This window comes from Bufo gargarizans, chromosome 8, assembly GCF_014858855.1.
Source record: "Bufo gargarizans isolate SCDJY-AF-19 chromosome 8, ASM1485885v1, whole genome shotgun sequence".
NCBI classification, from domain to species: Eukaryota; Metazoa; Chordata; class Amphibia; order Anura; family Bufonidae; genus Bufo; species Bufo gargarizans.
In genome coordinates this window covers 54,441,832-54,462,895 of record NC_058087.1, presented here as the reverse complement: position 1 = coordinate 54,462,895, position 21,064 = coordinate 54,441,832, and the positions used below count along the sequence as shown (strand labels likewise).

The 21,064-nt window shown below is 47.2% G+C and overlaps 1 protein-coding gene across 1 annotated transcript; it reads left to right on the top strand.

Annotated features, from left to right (window-relative positions):
• The first annotated feature begins 13,445 nt into the window (after nucleotides 1–13,445).
• On the top strand, nucleotides 13,446–15,013 carry LOC122945009. Its single transcript, XM_044303797.1, has 2 exons — nucleotides 13,446–14,871; nucleotides 14,906–15,013. Exons 1-2 carry the CDS (start codon nucleotides 14,145–14,147, stop codon nucleotides 14,911–14,913), a joined length of 735 nt encoding a protein of 244 aa, XP_044159732.1. The 5' UTR covers nucleotides 13,446–14,144; the 3' UTR covers nucleotides 14,914–15,013.
• The last annotated feature ends 6,051 nt before the right edge of the window (nucleotides 15,014–21,064 follow it).

Genomic DNA, 21,064 nt, shown 5'->3' with positions numbered 1-21,064 from the left:
ACAATTTCAATTCTTTTCATTTTAGGGAACCTTTGCTTATTTGTCAATAAATATTTATGAGTAAATGCATTGTATAGAACTGATCCCCCCGGGGATTTCTCAGCTTGTCTTGTATTTGTAGTGAAAGTTTCCTTCATCTTTATTGCATCAGAGCTCAGCTATAATCAGTGACTCCAGCTTAGTTGCATTGTCTGTTTAAGCCTGAAGTAGTCTGACATCCACCTATTATCAGAGACATTGTCTGCTCTCTGTCCTACACCATACTTTACACTGCAGCACTGCTTCATTAATGCACAGCCTTGTATAGTGACTTCAGCATGGCTACATTCGTTTTTGGAGAAGTCTAAAATGGATTACTTCTCCATCTGGATCTTGACCCATCTGCAGATTGCAGAGAGCGTGGCTGTCCAGTTCCCTTTATGTGTCTACCGTGTTAAAAGTTTACATGGTGTGTTCAATAAAAACATGGTAACATTTAATTCTTTGTGTGTTATTAGGTTAAGCAGACTGTCATTGTCTATTGTTGTGACTTAGATGAAGATCAGATCACATTTTATGACCAATTTGTGCAGAAATCCATATCATTCCAAAGGGTTCACATACTTTTTCTTGCAACTGTATATATATATATATATATATATATATATATAATTAGCAAATACCTCAGCAGCACAGTCAGACTGTGTGTACTGGGTGCAATTCCTCCTGGGGGCCGGCTTCTCCTCCACAAAATATGCGTTCCAAAAAACGAGGCAGCACTTCCAGACTTCAGTGAAAGGGTGAAGACCCCAAAATTTATTCCCCAGCAACGTTTCGGCCTGCTCAATGAGGCCTTTGTTAAGCTATGTCATATATATATATATATATATATATATAGCCTTTATGCCATTAGCCCCTATTATCAGCCCTTATGCCTCTCATTAGCCCCCATATGCCTCATTAGCCCCCATATGCCTCATTAGCCCCCATATGCCTCTCATTAGCTTTCGTATGCCTCTCATTAGCCCCCATATGCCTTATTATACCCCATATGGCTCCATAGCTCCCATTATGCCTCTCATTAGACTCCATTATGCCTCTCATTATACCCCATTATTCCCCCAGCAGCCTCATTTTTTATGAAATAAAAAACCTCTTACCTCTTTGCTCCTGGATGCCACCGCTCCTCGCCGCCCGCGATTTTCTTCCTCCTGATGTTGGCTCTCGGCTGCGCGCTCTGAACTGGTGCGCACAGTGTGACGTCACAGCGCGCCTCGCGCTGTGCGCAGCCCTGCACAGCCGACAGTCGAGGACCAGGAATCGGTAAGTACAGAGCGTTCACCGCTTTCTGGTCCTCCAATACCAATGAGCGCTTCCAAAATGGAAGCGCTTCATTAGTATTCGCCGGCCAGCAGGCTTGATTAGGGTGTGCCCAGGCACACCCGGCACACCCCGTGCGCACGTCTATGAATGCCATCCCCATACTGAATCGCTGTTTGCCGGCAGCAGTGATTACACGGCACAATCTGCCGACGGCAAATTATGATTTTTAAATCCTCTAAAACATGGATGCTCAACCTGTGGCCCTCCAGCTGTTGTACAACTACAACTCCCATCATTCACTGCTGTAGGCTGCCTGGGCATGCTGGGAGTTGTAGTTTTGCAACAACTGGAGGGCTGCAGGTTGGGCATCCCTGCTCTAAAAGATTCTGATTGCTCGTTCATGGGGTATTCTGCGACAGTATTACACTGCCAGATCATCGCTAACGAGTGCTACAAAGGATCTGATCAGTGGAGGTTCCAATCCTGGCATCCCTCTAATCAGCTGTTTATAGGGGCGGCAGTTATAAACTCCTTGAAAAAGTACCTGTGACCTCTACTGACATGTCTGAAGCGACTTGCATCTAGTCTTATGGCTCCATGCTGTGCTAGTCCTTTATTATTCCTGCTTGAAGTTATGAATGGATTAGTATTAGTTTGGAATGAAGGCCCAGATGGCTGTCACCAGTTAGGGGTCTGACCCTGCACAATCTAACACAGGAAACACGGATTGCATAATGTCTGATTATGGCAGCACACGGCTCCAACTGGTCACACCTAGAGGTGCTGGAAATTCCTAAGGTTCTAGCAGGAATAATGACACAACATAATAACAAGGATAGATGCTCCAGAATTATTATTACATGGGAAGTGCAAATAGTTACTAAAACAGTCATGTCAGGAGAAGGTCCACTTTACATAAACTGTTGCAGCAGATGTTATCAATGGCCTCAGTTGTGTCAATGTAAAGTTTTCTGCGACTGTGTATTTATTTACTGCAGTAACTGTCAAGTTCTAGATTGCTGCTGCAGCACAGCCCAGTAGGAGCAGCTGCATTTACACACTTATAAGGTTATATTTCTTCTGAAAGTTTAAAGGTTGGTAACTATAGAAAACCACAGACTGTCTCCTTTCCAGCAAGATGGGTGTTTCCCAGCAGATGCTGGGAAAGGTAAAGGTCATTTCCTTTGCAAAGGGCATTAAGTGCCAGTAATAGCTCCACTGATGGACTCTCTTCAACCATTATCTGCCTCATAGACTGGGGACAAAATGTATATCAGCTTCAGAAGGAAACGATTATCCTTCTCTTTATTTCAGGGGCACATTCTACAAAAATGATGCCAACCTCAGAAAGTTATCACATTCTCCTTATCGCTATTCTCTACAGAACATCAATGCAGATGTCTGGAGCAAGTAAAACAAAACGTAGCGCGAAACCTCTCTTTTATCCATGAGACTCGTTTATACAACTCTGTATATGGATATGTTATTTTACACATATGTAAAACTGACTGTAAGATTGTTAACTTAGAAATATGGTCATTTCACTTATGTCATTTATGTCATTACTTCTTCTCTCTTCTTTTTCAAGTGTAAATTGTGCAAAAACAATTTTTCTTTATTCTTCTTTGCCTGCGCTAACCAGCAGGATATGTTACATTTCTGTTTTGACAAAATACCAATCAAGAAATATTGAAATAGAAACCAAAACTCCATCTCCTCAGTTTCTGTACAGATTAGATATTTCCCTTTAATGAGTCTGTATGTTGAAAAATAGGAAGCATGTTTGCAAACTGTCTCAATTTAAAAAAAAAACATCCACTGTTTAGTTTACACAGTTACCAACTACTCACTGCCAAAAGGAACATTAAAAGCTAAAACAATTAATCGTTATGAAATATCTTAATTAAAACTAATGGGAAGGGATAACCCTATAAACCAAACAAGTGTCAAGTCTGACTTAATACCTACGGTTGCTCAAGAGGTAATAATACCCTCCAGGGTGTTATCAGGAACAATCCCCCAGGGTGTAGCCCCTTATGATTGTTTTGGGAAACCGGGTAAATGAATAATTACCATCAGTTGAACATCATGTGCACCTACACAAAACAGCAGACTGTGTGATACTATGTATCTATTGTCCACTGTAGCGCTATTGGACAAATAGTTGTTCTGCCGCTATATTATGCCAGTGTTCAACTATGGAAACTGCTACAGTGTTGCAAATTGTGAGCATGCATTGGAGACTTAGTTAAATAATCCCATTATCGGGCAATTCCACCCGAGATACACCAGTCCCCCTGTTTCTATGCACGCGCATACTATTGCTATGCAACACTAGTAATAAAATGGCTATATGCGCCTCCTTTGTAACATAAATATAACTCGCTGTAAGTAACTAGCTATACCCTCGCGTATACTTAACGCGTTTCACTGTAAAAGCTCATCAGGAGTAGCTGGTATCTTTGAACACAGACAAACAACATAAACGCCGCCCGCCTCATGTGGTGAGGCGGCGGCATCGGCACTAGGATGTGACGCGGCCGCCGATCTGTGTGGACTATTTGGAGGAGGCCCTTCCCATTTTCCAGATCCAGCCTCTAAGCCGGTGTATGAGAGCGTAGGAGGCGCGGCTGAGCCGCGATTCACCACCGCCCTCCGTCTTACTTTGTGAGGCGATCATGTAGAGGAGTGTCAAAACACGCAAGTGTCATCAGGGATTACAAAGGCGGTTGATCCCTTGGGCAAACTATGGCATCAGAACCAACCTGGTCCGTGAGGCTAATCACATGGCTATATATAAACAAAAGAAACTTGAAATGCAAAAGATGATATATAAAATAATCCAAAAATAATAATATTAATAAAGAGGGGGAGAAATTGGTTAAATCATAACAATAGAGGGGGAGGAGTAAAAGAGGAGGTGTTAATATACAGTAGTAATGAGATGTATTACCAAAAAAAGAGGAAATAAAGATCAATGGAAGCCCAAGGAGTAATAGTGGTGCAATAATGCTCCAGCTAAATAGAGATCGTCCAAATGGTCTATATATGCCTTAAATAAAGCATACAAAGAAGATGTATTCATTCAAACCTTCCCGATGCGCTGTATGTAATCAGAAAATTAGATGTGTCTCCTTTTGAAGTCAATTTTTATCAAAATCACCCCTTCTTGGAGATCTTCTCACCACCTCTATGCCTTGAGCAGTGGCCACGTGACGTCGGGGTATCTGAGCACTTCCAAATATCGTTAAGATGCTCATCAATCCGTCTCCAGAACTCCCAAATGGTTTTTTCCACATATTGTTTCCCGCATGTACAAGTGCCTAGGTAGATAACACCCTTCGTTTTACAATTAATGAAAGATCTAATTTAAAACATTTTTGGCTAATCGTGCTGGTGAAACCATTTCCTAGTCTAATAGCACTGCATGCCACACAATTCTCACATTGAAATGCACCAGTAAGCTCTCCCTGTTTCTAGGCACGCGCATACAATTACCATGCAACACAAGTAGTAAAATGGCTATTTGCCAATATAACTCGCTGTATGTAACTCTCAAATCAACTTTTTAATCAAGGTACGCTGTTCTTCTGAACAATGTCTGGAACAACCCATTTTCCTCAGAATTTCAGAGAGAAATTGACTGTAACCGGCATGTACAACATTTGCTGCCTTCCTTCCTTAAATAAGGGCAATAATGTTTTTGTAAGAAAGAATTACCTCACTCATTGAACTCCACACTGCTATTATTTTGCTGTTATTTTAAACATGCCCCTTTCAATAAGTGATTGAATTACAGAGAATCAGCAGCATGCGGGTCATTCCTATTACTCTACTACAACTGCTAGTAAATTATTTGCCATGTTGAAATATAATTTCTACCAAAAACAGTGGTTTATCAGGTTATTGATGTCTGACTGCTATTATTTTGAACACAACTGTACATTATTTTTTTGCAGTGATTTATACACAGTTACCTATGCAGAGCTATGTAGTCAAACTAATTCTAGCACATGCTAACACTTGATCTCTGCAAGTTGCATACAGATTAGATAGTTCCCTTTAAAGAGTTTGCATAATTTAGCAATCATTTATTCATTGTTACAATGCATCCATAAAAATACATTTAGCAAATGTGCAAATAGTCTTGATCAAAAACCGTCCACCATTTAATGTACACAGCTACCTATTCAGATCTATGTCTCCATGGTCTGATCCTGCAGGAAGGGGTTGCTCTTCTCTCCCTGTCTCCTTTGCCTGATGATGGTTTATATTTAGAGCCTCTGACCACTGGTATATAATAAATTAGTGATTAATATTGTGCATCCCCATGTATATTTGATATATTTTAATGTTCGCCACATGTATGATGAGAAAACACAATGCACTGTATTTACATCAGGTGGAGTGCAATGCTCTACAGCACCACCTAGTGGGACTGCAATTATTGCAATGTTCTGCAGTGTACAAATGAAATCTACGGTATAAAAAGTGTAAATATTTTGGAACAAAACTGATACATTTCTAACGACTGGTGCAAAGCTTGAGGGGTGGAGCTTTAGGCAGAACTAACTAGCTAATATATTTGACCTTGAGAGCTCCTTTAAATTCAGTTGCTCCAGAAATATTATTATGTCCAGTGATTTATAGCTCAGTCTCCAGTCTGCCCCATAGAGGTCTCCCCCGCTTTCTGAAGGAAGGGCAGATTTCTTGTAGACTTTTGCCACCTTTGTCACAGCTGACCACCTAGCACAGCAATCATCTGGGTACAGCTTTCCATTGATATTAACGTCTATGTTTTATATCTTCATCGATATTTGGCTCAGATTGGAAAAATCCATTGAGCGCTATAAAACTTTGACAACAACACATTATTATTACGGCATTTAAAGAGTTTTGCCGATATCTTTTCTTGACTTCACATCCTCGCGGGTCGAGATTCATGATTGCTAAAAACACACAACATCAAAAAGAACAATGGAGGGAAACCTCAAACTGCCTGTGTCTTCAGGGCGCGGACAAAAGTCTCTAGTATCCAGCTATGAAGATCACACAAATTCAAAGGTCGCTTTACTCAGACATAAATGATTCCCAAAATACATATCGACTGCAATTATTATGAAATGCACTGCTCTAGTGTGAAATGTTACTGCTATAAGCTGGACCGGATCCAGAATAGATTTTTACTCTAGCAGTTAAGTGAGATTTTATAAATATTTCTCTTTCTTTGCTCTGCTGTTGATTAGTTTTATTAGTGAAAGACACAATGTACCAAATGTCAATGTACGCCAGAATATTACACGTTACATTAAGCATCCAGTAGTGATCCTAATTTCAATCCTGTATTTAACTCCAGAGCTGCACTCACTATTCTGCTGGTGGAGTCACTGTGTACATACAATACTAATCCTGTACTGATTCTGAGTTACATCCTGTATTATACTCCAGAGCTGCACTCACTATTCTGCTGGTGCAGTCACTGTGTACATACATTACTTATCCTGTACTGATCCTGAGTTACATCCTGTATTATACTCCAGAGCTGCACTCACTATTCTGCTGGTGGAGACACTGTGTACATACATTACTTATCCTGTACTGATCCTGAGTTATATCCTGCATTATACTCCACAGCTGTACTCACTATTCTGCTGGTGCAGTCACTGTGTACATACATTACATTATTTATCCTGTACTGATCCTGAGTTACATCCTGTATTATACTCCAGAGCTGCACTCACTATTCTGCTGGTGGAGTCACTGTGTACATTACATTACTTATCCTGTACTGATCCTGAGTTAAATTCTGTATTATACTCCAGAGCTGCACTCAGTATTCTGCTGGTGAACTCACTGTGTACATACATTACTGATCCTGGACTTATCCTGAGTTACATCCTGTATTATATTCCAGAGCTGCACTCACTATTCTGCTGGTGGAGTCACTGTGTACATACATTACATTACTTATCCTGTACTGATCCTGAGTTACATCCTGTATTATACTCCAGAGCTGCACTCACTATTCTGCTGGTGCAGTCACTGTGTACATACATTACTTAACCTGTACTGACCCTGAGTTACATCCTATATTATCCTTTAGAGCTGCACTCACTATTCTGCTGGTGCAGTCACTGCACATACATTACGTATCATTTACTGATCCTTAGTTACATCCTGTATTGTACTCCAGAGCTGCACTCACTATTCTGCTGGTGCAGTCACTGTGTACATACATTACTTATCCTGTACTGATCCTGAGTTACATCCTGTATTATACTCCAGAGCTGCACTCACTATTCTGCTGGTGGAGACACTGCATACATACATTACTTATCCTGTACTGATCCTGAGTTTTACAGCAAGACACGGAGGCTCATATTGCTATCTCCTTCTTTACTTTCCACCAATAGCAGCAAAGAAGAAATGTACATAATCATAACAACAAAGGATCCACCCCTCTCAGATCCTATATCAATCGGCTCCTCTTCAGTAACTTCCTCTTTCTTTGCTGCTCCACCAGCTAAGTACACCTGCATTTTCTCTTGTCATGTTGCTATATTGCTGTGTTTCTTGTAGGATTGTTTGTCTGCGCTGCTTTCATCTAGGGTGACTAACCCTTATGTGCAGCGCTCCCTGGTGGGTTATTTCCCCACTGTTTTTTATCCCCCTTTAGGTTCTTTATTTGCCTTCAGTTCTCACTGTCCCCATTTTGGCCTGTTTTTCATTTTCATCCCCTTACCACACTCCGTTTCTGCGCAGCGTTTCCCCTTTCCGACCGCTTGTCTCTACATCGGGAGGCGGGGCCTCCATCTCCGTCTTCCTCGCTTCACTCTGCCCGCGATTCGGGCCTTGCTCCCCGGCCGCCCGCGAGATCTTGCGAGATCTCGGCGGCCATCTTGGATGACGCGATTGTCCCGCGAGATCTCGGCGGCCATTTTCGTTTTCTTGGTCGTGATTTCTCGTGGGCAGTTCATACCCAGCGTTCCCTGCTTGCTGCTCCTGCCGCCCTCGTTCTTCTAGTTGCGGCCCCCGTATTGTGGTACCTTGCGCTGTGCTTTACTAGGCTAGTCATTGCTTAGCTTCCTCCCCCTTACTTGCGGCCAGTTAATTTCAGGTCTGATTACCTCATAATGTCCCACCCTGCCCGGTCTCCCACTAATGCTCCCCCTCTTCTCCTGAGGATCATAGGGCACCTGGGGAGGATGCACAGGCACAGGCTTTTCAGCGCTCTGTGTCTGATGCTATCATGGCAGCCATGGGCTCCATGACCACTATTCTGTCCCAGAGCATTACCTAGGCGCTATCTGCGCAGCCTACAAGAGTAGCTCTGCAGGATACCCAGAACACACCGCAGCCCACCTGTATTGAGCCTCCTGTTTTACAGGAGAACTTGACTGGTGCGCATCCTGCCACCCAAGGTAACTTGCATAGTTCACGTAAAAGGGCCTCATCATGCCAGGCAGAACGGGCGCGAACATGGAAGTGCGCTAGAGCACAATCCCTTAATATGTCTGACTCAGACAGAGCATCGGATGAGGAGGCTTTTGCGGATGTGGATTATGTGTCAAAGGAGGATATTTCTCCCCCAGTTGAGGGCCCCTCAGTTTCCGCTCCTGCGGCCTCCTCTGCCAAGGACGTTGCGTCCTCCTCCGCCATGAGTCGGTCAGACATTCTGCTGGACTCAGCGGGTGAACCTATGTTCAACCCCGACACTTTGCATCACCCTAGATCGGCGGAGTGGCTTCCCACTGAACATGTGGGTAGCTATTTGGAGCACTGGGTGCGTCGCCCCCTGAGCCGTGAAACACGGAACAAACTTAGGGCCGAGTGCCCCAGGCCACTAGTCCCCAATAAGGTGTGTGACACCCCTGTGGTGGACCCCAAGATGTCTCAGTTTTTGGCTAAAACTGGTTGGAACCCTTAAAAGGGCCTGGACTCTGCTGCCTGGATAGTGCTGGATATCTTCGGCCCGCTGGCCAAGATTTTCGAACTAGCTGAGGTGGCTAGGACTGAGGGCTCCCCTATTGACCCTGAAGAGTTGCGGGGTTGGACCCAAAGGGCGATCTGCATCACCGGGAATGCCAACACCGCTTTGGCAATCGAAAGGCGTAAGGTCATTTTGTTTAAAATTGATCCCAAGTTGTCAAATTTGGCGCTCACAGAAGCGGGTAAGGACGCCCAGGGTCTTCTGTTCGGCGATTCCTTTATTAAAGATATGGGGCAATTTGTTGGCACCTTCGCCGCGCTAGACAAGGCCCAATCATCCATGCGCAGGGTATTTCAGAGACGGGTCCCTAATCGGGCCGGCAGTAGCAGGGGCCGCCTGGCCGGCCATGCAAACTTTCAGGCCCGTGGCGCAAGTAGATGTTCCTTTGGTCAGCGACCTCCCTTCCAGGATCAACGCAACCCATTTCCTTTCTTCTCGACCAGAGGAGGCCAGTGGCGATCTCGCTCCTTCAGAGGCAACCCGACCTCTCGCAGACCCTTCGGTAAGTCCTCCTCTGATTGGGGATTCTATGGCCCCTTGTGTAGGGGACAGACTCCAACTTTTTTCTCATGTTTGGAGCCTCATCACATCAGACCCATGGGTGCTGACCACAGTCAGGGGTTTTTGTATAGAGCTCACGGGGTCCCGTGCATGCTTCCCCTCCCCCCCCTGCCCATACCAATGTCGCGCCCGGATTGCGCACTAGTAGATTCGGAGCCCTGAATACGGCGGTGCGCTACCGTCATTTCAAAATGGAGGGGATTCACCTCCTTCAAGATCTTTTGACACCAGGAGATTGGATGGTAAAGCTGGATCTAAAAGATGCTTACCTGACAGTCCCGGTGGACCCTCGTTCCAGGGACCTTCTCCGGTTCTTTTGGAGAGGAGGGATCTGGAGGTTCACTTGTCTCCCGTTCGGGTTGTCTTCAGCTCCTTGGTGCGTCACCAAACTGCTGCATCCGGTCGTGTCATGGTTGAGGAGTCGGAGCGTTCGCCTCATCATTTACCTGGACGACATCCTCCTGATGCACGAATCCAGAGCGGGACTTCTGGAACATCTGCAGTGGACAGCGGACCTACTGACGGACCTCGGTTTCCTCCTCAACGCGGAGAAATCATGCCTCATCCCATCGCAGAGGATGGAGTTTCTGGGCTTTATGGTGGATTCGATCTCGGAATCCCTCAGCCTCCCGATGACGAAGTTACGTGCGATCCGCAAGGAGTTGAGACATGCTCTTCTTGTCCCTCATCTTTCATTACGCCACCTGGCCTGCATCATTGGACTCTTAGCATCTTCAATTCAGGCCGTGTTTCCAGCGCCGTTGCACTACCGTGCTCTCCAGAGGCTGAAGATTGCGCATCTTCGGTTCGGTGCCTCCTTTGCGGACGTGGTGGTCTTGGACTCGGAAGCCCGGGAGGAGTTGCGTTGGTGGATCGCCAATCTGTGTGGAATGGCAGGGCGATCTTCGGCTTCCTTCCGGAAGTTGACCATCGAGTCGGATGCGAGGCTCATTGCAACGGAGTCTCCACGGGAGGATCTTGGTTGGCGGAGGAGTCTCTCCTCCACATCAACGCCTTGGAGCTCCTGGCTGGTTCATTCGCGGTCGGGAGTTTCTCCATTGGGATCGCCAATGCATGCATCAGGCTGCGGATGGACATCGTCTTGGCAGTCCGTTACGTCAACCGGTTAGGAGGTACCCACTCGGCAACCTTGACGCGGTTAGCCGAGGAGTTTTGGTCGTTTTGCCTCTCCAGGGACATCGTGGTGCAGGCGGAATACCTGCCGGGTCTGAGCAACGTCCGCGCGGATTGGAACTCTCGCTACCTGTCGGATGGCAGCGATTGGCAGTTGGATCCGGAGGTGTTCTCGGCAATTTCGAAAATGTGGGGCCCGATGACCATCGATCTCTTTGCTTCGCGGCTCAACCGGCAACTCACCCGGTTTTACAGTTGGCGTCCAGATCTGGAAGCAGTGGCGGTGGACTCGTTTCTCTAAGACTGGTCGACTTCCCGCCTTTACACTTTTGCCCCGTTCGCAATGATCCCGCGGACTCTCCTTCAGGTTCGTCGCCATCGGGCGGATTTGGACGTTGCTGGGGATCCTCGTGGAGGTACCTGTTCTTCTCCCCATCCTCTCCTGCTCGACGGTTCCCTTCGGCTGTTGGCATGCCGGATCTCCGGACACCTGGAGCTGTCGATGGCATTTCGGAGGCGACTCGACAGTTACTGGACAACGCATGGGCTCCCGACACCAGAAAGTCTTATCGGGCAGCCTGGAGAAATTGGGCTAGCTGGTGCTTGGAACGGGACTTGGATCCCGTTTCAGCACCTGTAGCTCACCTTTTGCAGTTCCTCACCTCCCTTTTTGAGGCAGGTAAGGCGTACCGGACCGTCAACCTCTTCAGGTCGGCTATTTCCTCTACCCATCAGGGTTATGTAGGCGTCCCTGCGGGTCAACATCCTTCGGTTTCTCGCCTTTTGAGGGGTTCTCGTTTGGCGCGCCCTCCTCTGCCTCGTTTTTCGTCTACCTGGGACGTCTCTCTGGTCCTTTCCTTTTTTGTCCTCTTGGCCGGAGAATTCGGCTCTCTCTTTGAGACAGTTGTCCGCTAAATTGTTGGCTTTATTTTGTCTTATTTCTTGCAAACGGGTCTCGGGTGTTCGGGCCCTCAACTTTGACGCACGTTCTTTTACTTGGGAGGGGTCACCTTCAACATTTCGCGTCGCACCAAGACTAACATCAATTCTGTCTCCTATCCCAGTTTTCCTTCTGCTCTGATTTTGTGTCCTGTGGCTTGTCTGAGAGAATATGAGTCCAGGACTAGAGCCCATCGTTCTTCGACTGTGTCTCATTTGTTCCTCTCTATTCGCCATCCTTTTGGCCCGGTTTCTAGTCCTACGTTGGCACGCTGGCTTAAGTGGGCCATGTCACTGGCTGGAATTGACACTGCCGTCTTCACCGCGCATTCCGCCAGGAGTGCCTCTGCTGCTTCTTTGGCGGTTTCAGGGGCCCGATTGGAGGACGTTATGCGGTTGGCGGACTGGTCTAATGTTACCACGTTTAGGGAATTTTATTTTCGTCCTCCGTCTCATTTGTTTTCTTCTATTATAGATCGGCTTTGAACTTGCAATATGAGCCTCCGTGTCTTGCTGTAAAACTCAATGATTTTCCTAGTCTACGACGTAAAGTCATAGTTTTATTAAAGACACGGAGGCGAGTATTGCCCACCCTGTTCCCGCCCTTGGGTCTCCTCACGGTTTTTTATTGCAGTGGATTTTTTCCTTGTTTTTCTGATGATGGTCGTTTTTGTTAAAATTGTTATTATTATTGTTGTACCTTTTAGTATTACTGTTATCGGATCTTTTATGCTCTTATTATTTATATTATTATTATTATGATTATTATTATTATCGTATATAGTTGACCTGTCATTCTATCCCTGTCATGTATGTTTGAGTACTGGGATTTCCGGATGTGACAGGTCTTGACGTGTATGTTTCACCTGGGCCTATGGTCTGTTCTCTTTTTCAGGTTGAGGGTCGATTCGGAATTCGATGCCGTTTTTCTGAGTTGCAGCGGTGTCTATGGTTCTACGTCGTTCTGAGTTTACAGAAGTTAGCCAGGTTGGCTCGATTTTGCAGTTTGGTGGACCTGAATGGTGGTCGTTCCTCGGGTCCAGTTCCGGGTCCAGTTTCAGTTACGGTGTTATGGATGGTGTCGGATACAAAGAAAGAGGAAGTTACTGAAGAGGAGCCGATTGATATAGGATCTGAGAGGGGTGGATCCTTTATTGTTATGATTATGTAAATTTCTTCTTTGCTGCTATTGGTGGAAAGTAAAGAAGGAGATAGCAATACTCGCCTCCGTGTCTTTAATAAAACTATGACTTTACGTCGTAGACTAGGAAAATCATTGAGTTACATCTTGTATTATACCCCAGAGCTGCACTCACTATTCTGCTGGTGCAGTCACTGTGTACATACATTACTCATCCTGTACTGATCCTGAGTTTTACCTCAAGACACGGAGGCTCATATTGCTATCTCCTTCTTTACTTTCCACCAATAGCAGCAAAGAAGAAATTTACATAATCATAACAATAAAGGATCCACCCCTCTCAGATCCTATAATAAGCAGTGTCCTCTTAGTAACTTCCTCTTTCTTTGCTGCTCCACCAAAGATAAGTCATTTCTGTGTTTTATGGCTGTTACATGTTTTATGAATCTCATTAATTTTATTAACCTGTGATTTGGCTAAGGATTGTCTATAATGCATAGCCTTTCTATCCTTTTGCTGGGTTAGGTGTTTCCCCTCATCGTGGGTATATTTTTCCCTATTGTGGGTCTGCTTGCCCCACGCTTATTGCGCTTATTGCGCTTATTGCTTGGGGGTCTCCCCCCCCCCCTCTTCTTCCCTCTGACCTCCGTTCCTCCTCCCCTGCGTCGGTTTTCTTTTGGTCTCTCCGCTGTTTCTCTTAGGGGTTTGCTCTGCGTCTCCCCCCCTTCCCCTTAGCTTTACCTCCTATCGCTGCGTCCCCTCTGGTTATCGGCGCTTCTGGTGTCAGCGGCGGGTCCCGCTCGCTTCCCGCGGCTCCGAGATCTCGCGGGATCTCGGCGGCCATCTTGGGGAGCTCCCGCCCTTCCTATCGCGGGATCTCGTACGTCACTTCCGGTCTGGTTTGCGCTCGGTCGGCTGGCTGTGCTCCTGCTCCTACTCCGGTTCGGCGGCTTCTGGGGTGATTAACCCCTAGTTAGTTTCGGTTTTTCCCTCTATTCCTGGCCATCTTAGCTTAGACCTCCCTGCTAGGTTAGGCCATCAGGATCGTTATAGATATATATATATATTTACCATATTATGTCCTCTGATCGCTCCCCCTCTGGGTCTATTCCCCCCCCATCCTCTGGGGACCCTGATATTCCGACTATGAATGCGCAGGCCCTAGAGCTTCAACGCTCGGTCTCCAGCGCTATTATAGAGGCGATGGGATCCATGTCCTCTATGATCTCTAAAACCATCTCTCAGGCCCTAGCTGCCCATGCCCCTGGCCCCGCTATTCCCGCGCCTGTGCTTACTAGCCCGCAGCCTACCATTGTTGAACCTCCTGCACCCCAGGAGACTATGATCGGTGTGTTCCAAGCCACCCATGATAGCGCGCTTAGATCGCGCAAAAGAGCCTTGCCGCGTCAGGCAGAACGGACGCGAAAGTGGAAATGTGCTAGAGCACAGACTGGCGATGTGGATTCGGATATTGAATCCGACATGGAGGCTTACGCGGAGGCGAGCGGCCATTCCGACGGGGATATTGAGATTGAGATGGAATCCGAGTTACCAGGTACCTCTGGTCCTAGACCATCCACCTCCGGGTCCGTGGGCGCGTCCGCCGCTGCCCCTAACGTGGTTTCCACCCCGGTGGATCCTTCAGGCAACCCGTTGTTTGACCCTGATGCCCTCCACCACCCTAGGTCGGCTGAGTGGTTGCCGGTAGCTCATGTGAGCGATTATCTGGAACATTGGGTGCGCCGCCCTCTTAGTAAAGAGGCGCGCAGTAAACTCCGATCTGAATGCCCCAGACCTTTGATCCCCAATAAGGTCTGTGAAACGCCATCTGTGGATCCAAAAATGACACAGTTTTTGGCTAAGACCGGCTGGAATCCCCGTAAGGGGCTTGATTCCGCATTGAAAAGTTGTCAGGATAAACTCCTTGACATCTTTGGGCCCCTCGCCAAAATCTTTGAGATGGCCGAATCGGCCAGAGTGGACGGCTCTCCGGTAGATCCGGAGGAGCTTACAGGCTGGATTCAGAGGGCTATTTGTATTGCGGGCAGCACCAACTCCTCCCTGGCCATTGAACGGCGTAAAGCCATATTGTTTAAGATTGATCCGAAATTGGCCAACCTGGCACTGACTGAGGCAGGGAAGGATGCACAAGGCCTGCTCTTCGGAGATTCCTTCATTAAGGACCTCAGCAGATACGTGGGAGCTTTTACTGCCCTGGACAAGGCCCAGTCCTCAATGCGTAGGGTCTTCCAGGGACGGGTCTCCACTAGGGCCGGCAGTAGCAGGGGCCGTCTGTCCGGCCGATCCAGTTTTCAGGCCCGCAGCTCGGGCAGAGGCTCCTTCAACCAGAGACCGCCCTTCCAGGACCACAGGAATCCTCCTCCATTCTTCCCGGCCAGAGGCGGCCAATGGCGTTCGAGGTCTGTCCGAGGAAACCCCAATTTCCGAAAGTCCTTCGGTAAGTCTTCCCCCTGTGGGGGCTTCTTCTTTGGTTCCTTGTGTAGGGGGCAGACTCCGTCTTTGTTCCCACGTTTGGTCCGGCATTACATCAGACCCGTGGGTGCTGACCACGGTACAGGGGTTCCACATAGAACTCACGGGTTCACCAAACCTCATTCCTTCTCCCCCGCCATTTCCCCTAGCCCCACCAGACAGAGAGCTCGTGGACTTGGAGCTGTTTTCCCTTTTTCAAAAAAGGGCGATAGAGAGGGCCCCTTCCGCCCCGAGGGGCGTGCTCAGCAACATCTTCCTAGTTCAGAAGAAAGGTGGGCAAATGCGTCCAGTGATAAATCTCCGGGCACTGAACTCTGTGGTGCGCTACCGCCACTTCAAGATGGAGGGGATTCACCTCCTTCGGGACTTATTGATCCCAGGGGACTGGATGGTGAAACTGGACCTCAAGGATGCCTATCTGACGGTCCCGATTGCCGCTTCGTCCAGGGATCTCCTGCGCTTCTTGTGGAAGGGCGAAGTGTGGCGCTTCACTTGCCTCCCGTTCGGCCTTTCTTCGGCGCCATGGTGCTTTACCAAACTCCTGCGTCCAGTCGTTGCCTGGCTGCGGAGTCGGGGTGTACGTCTAGTCATCTATCTGGACGACATCCTCATTATGCATCAATGTCAGGCGGCTCTGCTTCGACACCTTCAATGGACGTCGGACCTCCTCTCGGCTCTTGGTTTTCTACTGAATTCCGAGAAGTCCTGCCTCACGCCGTCTCGGCGGATGGAATTCCTGGGCTTCACTGTGGACTCTGTTGCGGAATCTCTCAGTCTCCCGTCAGAGAAGCTGCGGACGATCCGCAAGGAATTGAGACATGCCCTTTCAGCATCATCCCTGTCCCTGCGTCACCTGGCTCGTATTATTGGCCTGTTGGCCTCCTCCATCCAGGCGGTGTTTCCAGCCCCTCTCCATTATCGGGCCCTTCAACGCCTGAAGATTGCTCACCTTCGTTCCGGGGCCTCGTTCGCGGACATGGTGATTCTGGATCAGGAAGCTCGGGAGGAGCTTCGTTGGTGGTTAGGCAACTTGGAAGCCTGGAACGGCAGAGCGATCTTCGGATTTCAACCGGAATTCACGATAGAGTCGGACGCGAGTCTCCTGGGCTGGGGTGCCCACTGCGAAGGTGTCTCCACCGGGGGTCGGTGGTCGGAGACCGAGAGCCATCTTCACATCAACGCTCTGGAACTCCTGGCGGGCTCGTTTGCCATCCGCAGTTTCTCCAATGGCATGGCGCATGCCTGCATCCGATTACGCATGGACAATGTGTCGGCGGTCCGCTACGTCAATCACCTGGGCGGCACTCAGTCGGCTACCTTGGCGCGACTGGCGAAGGAGTTCTGGTCCTACTGTCTCTCCAGGGACATCATGGTGCAGGCGGAGTACCTTCCGGGTCTACACAACATCCGGGCGGATCGGAGTTCCCGCTGCTTCACGGACGGCAGCGACTGGAGGCTAGCGCCGGAGATGTTCTCCGCGATCTCGGAGACCTGGGGCCCTTGCGCCGTGGACCTCTTCGCGTCACGGCTCAATACCCACCTTCCCAGGTTCTTCAGCTGGCGCCCGGATCCGGAGGCGGAGGCGGTGGATGCGTTCCTTCAGGACTGGTCTTCGGCTCTGCAATACGCGTTTCCTCCTTTCGCCATGATCCCGAGGATGCTGCTGCAAGTTCGTCGTCAGGTTGCGGAGTTGGTAGTGGTGATCCCCTTCTGGGGGACTCAAGCATGGTACCCGGTCCTCCTGGAACTCCTGACGGACGTGCCTCTCCTCCTTCCGGGTCGGACGGATCTCCTCCAGGGCCCTCTGGGTGCTCCTCACCCCCTGCTGCTCGACGGCTCCCTTCAGCTCCTGGCGTGCCGGATCTCCGGACTCCCGGAGAGGTCGCAGGCATTTCGGAGGCAACTAGACGCCTCCTGGACAACGCTTGGGCTCCCGGCACCCGAAAATCTTATCGGGCAGCTTGGGGATCTTGGGCTAGCTGGTGCGTGGAGCGGGACCTTGATCCCGTTTCGGCGCCTGTGACCCATTTGCTGCAGTTCCTTACATCCCTGTTTGAGGCGGGAAAGGCTTATCGGACCATTAATTTGTTCCGTTCGGCGATTTCTTCGACTCATCAGGGTTTTGATGGCGTTCCGGCGGGCCAACACCCTTCGGTGTCACGCCTGCTGCGTGGATCTCGCTTGGCCCGGCCTCCTCGGCCGCGCTTCACCACTACGTGGGACGTTTCCCTGGTCCTCTCTTTTCTCTCTGCTTGGCCTGAGAACACGGCTCTTTCTCTTCGGCAACTGTCTGCCAAGTTGTTGACCCTCTTTTGTCTCATTTCTTGTAAGAGGGTTTCCGATGTCAGGGCTTTGGATCATGACGCTAGGTCCTTTTCTCCCGAGGGAGTCACGTTTAACATTACGCGGCGCACTAAGACTAATATTCGGTCTGTCTCTTATCCCTGTTTCCCGTCCGCCCCGGCGCTCTGTCCGGTAGCCTGTTTGCGTGAGTATGAGTCGCGTACTAGGACTCACCGCTCTGCGGACGTTCCGCAGCTGTTCCTCTCCATCCGCCATCCTTTTGGCCCGGTGTCTAGTCCCACATTGGCGCGTTGGATGAAGTGGGTCATGTCCCTGTCTGGGATTGATACGGCGGTCTTTACCGCTCATTCGGCCAGGGGCGCGGCCGCCACTGCCCTGGCCGTTTCGGGGGCTCGTTTGGAGGATATTTTGCGCTTGGCTGACTGGTCTACGGCCACAACGTTCAGAGAATTTTATTTTCGTCCGCCCCCTCATGTGTTTTCATCGATTATTGATCAGCTTTGAACTTGCAATATGAGCCTCCGTGTCTTGAGGTAAAACTAAATGATTTTCCTATTTCATGACGTAAAGTCATAGTTTTATTAAAGACACGGAGGCGAGTATTGCCCGCCCTGGGTTGTTCCTGCCCGCCCTTTTGTGATTTTAATTTATTGGACTGTTTACATTGTCGTTTATGGTTATTTATTACGTATACTTGCTTAGTTGTATTGCTGACTGTTTATGGTTCTGTTTTCAGTGACCTTATAATATACGACCGTTTCCTGGGTCGGTTTTCGTTCAATTTCTGCCTGCCCCTTACACTGGCTATATTATTTGCTTTGTTTCAGGTTGAAGGTTCCACGAAGTATGGACTTCTGCGTTGTTCCCGGTTTCCGGAGGTGTTAGCCATGTTGGCTTGAGTTCTACGACGTGATGGACCGGTTGTTCATCATTCTCGGGTCCGGTTCCAGTTTCCGGTTTCGGTTCCAGTTCCGGTTATGAAGTTGGTGTTTCGGTTCCAAAGAAAGAGGAAGTTACTAAGAGGACACTGCTTATTATAGGATCTGAGAGGGGTGGATCCTTTATTGTTATGATTATGTAAATTTCTTCTTTGCTGCTATTGGTGGAAAGTAAAGAAGGAGATAGCAATACTCGCCTCCGTGTCTTTAATAAAACTATGACTTTACGTCATGAAATAGGAAAATCATTTAGTTACATCCTGTATTATACTCCAGAGCTGCACTCACTATTCTACTGGTGCAGTCACTATGTACATACATTACTTATCCTGTACTGATCCTGAGTTACATACTGCATTATACTGCGGAGCTGTACTCACTATTCTGCTGGTGCAGTCAGTGTAATACATACATAAGTGTTGTATTCATATAACTTATATTGCGAGCTCCATTGGAGATAGCAAACAATAATAATGTCTGTAAAGCGCTGTGGAATATGTTATTACTATATAAGTGAGTAAAATAAATAAATAAATAAAAAGTAAATAAATTTAATTTAATTTGCACTTTTAAATTCTCCCATCCATGGCAGATATAGAACAGGCAATTTTGGATTTGGTTCCCCAAATTCTGGATCGCAGATCTTCAGGCTGTCCAGAGACATTAGTTCGTTATCAGTGTAATATTGATGAAACAGGCTTTTACAAAATGAAAGCTAAAAATTTTGTTAGAAAATCTCAGTTTTCAAGTAATAACATTTTCTTTTTTTAATTAAAGGGACTCTGTCAGCCAGATTTTAGCTATAGAGCTTTTCATGTCATCACATCAGTCTCCTTTATCTAAATAAAAATATACCAGTCTTACCCCCACCTGTGTTTTCATTTTTGATAAAAATCGCTTTTATTTATATGCTTATTAGCTTCGTAAGGAGCCCAAGGGGCTGTCCCTCCGGCCGTTGGAGCCCAGACGCGCCCCTTATCTTGGAGCCCCGCTGTTAATTATTCTCTCCTCTCCTCTGCTTTTTTTTTTTTTTTTTCTCAGTGCGCCGTAATCTTGCGCATGCGCCATTGATAGACAAATCCAGGCCCGCGCGGTGTCCTGGCAGCAGCCTCATCCAGGGGAATCGCGCATTTGCTCGACCTGGAAAGGAAGAGCGGAGTGGCGCGAGCTCACCTGACAGGCGGAGGACAGAGTTGAAGAAGAGCAAGATTACGGCGCACTGAGAAAAAAAAAAAGCAGAGGAGAGGAGTGAATAATTAACAGCGGGGCGGCGCGGGGCTCCAACGGCCGGAGGGACAGCACCTTGGGCGCCTTACGGAGGTAATTAGCATATAAATAAAAGCTATTTTTATCAAAATGAAAAGACAGGTGGGGGTAAGACTGGTATATTTTTATTTAGATAAAGGAGACTGATATGATGACATGAAAAGCTCTATAGCTAAAATCTGGCTGACAGAGTCCTTTTAATTCATAGATTTTTCCCAGAGTTTCCGCCTCTGGCAGTTGACGCTTGTTCCTAAGAGTGTTACCTCCACTAAAGCGGAAAATATGTATTACGTTCAGCTCAAATTATCATAAAAATTTAATTGTTTCAATTCACATGTAAATTGCATAAATATATGGATTTTCACTGTGGACAATGATCTTCATATAGGAAATTTAGATTCAGATAGCTACTTATAAACAAAGATATAGTAGATATAAAAATAGGAAATAATATAGGATTACAGGAAGACATGGGGCAGGCCTATCACTGGTGAATGCTCTACATAAATATTACATCAATATACTTATACATGTAATACAACACAAACCTGATCAAAGATAAAGGGGTTTTCTGAGTGATTTATATTAATGACCTCATCCCAATATTGCCCCTTATGTACAGAAATATGCATACTATAATACTGTTCATATGTACATAAACATAACTAATATAGTACTACCTAATTAGTGTTGAGCGTGAATATTCGAATAGCACTTGTAGAATTCGCAAATATTTAGAATATAGTGCTATACGTATATTCGTAATGACGAATATTCGTCATTTTTTTCCATCTGAACACGATTCCTCCCTGCTTCTTGCTTGTGGGCCAATGACGTCACTGTGTTCACTTCAGATAGAAAAAAAGGACGAATATTATAAAAAACAAATATATAGCACTATATTAAATATAGTGCTATATATTAGTTTTTTTTAGAATATTCGTAATTTTTTTTCCATTCGAACACAGGATTCCTCCCTGCTTAAGTTGCTTGTGG

Excerpts from the sequence above, each read along its gene's own strand:
- LOC122945009 (XM_044303797.1), top strand. The coding sequence starts at position 14,145 with ATGTCCTCTGATCGCTCCCCCTCTGGGTCTATTCCCCCCCCATCCTCT.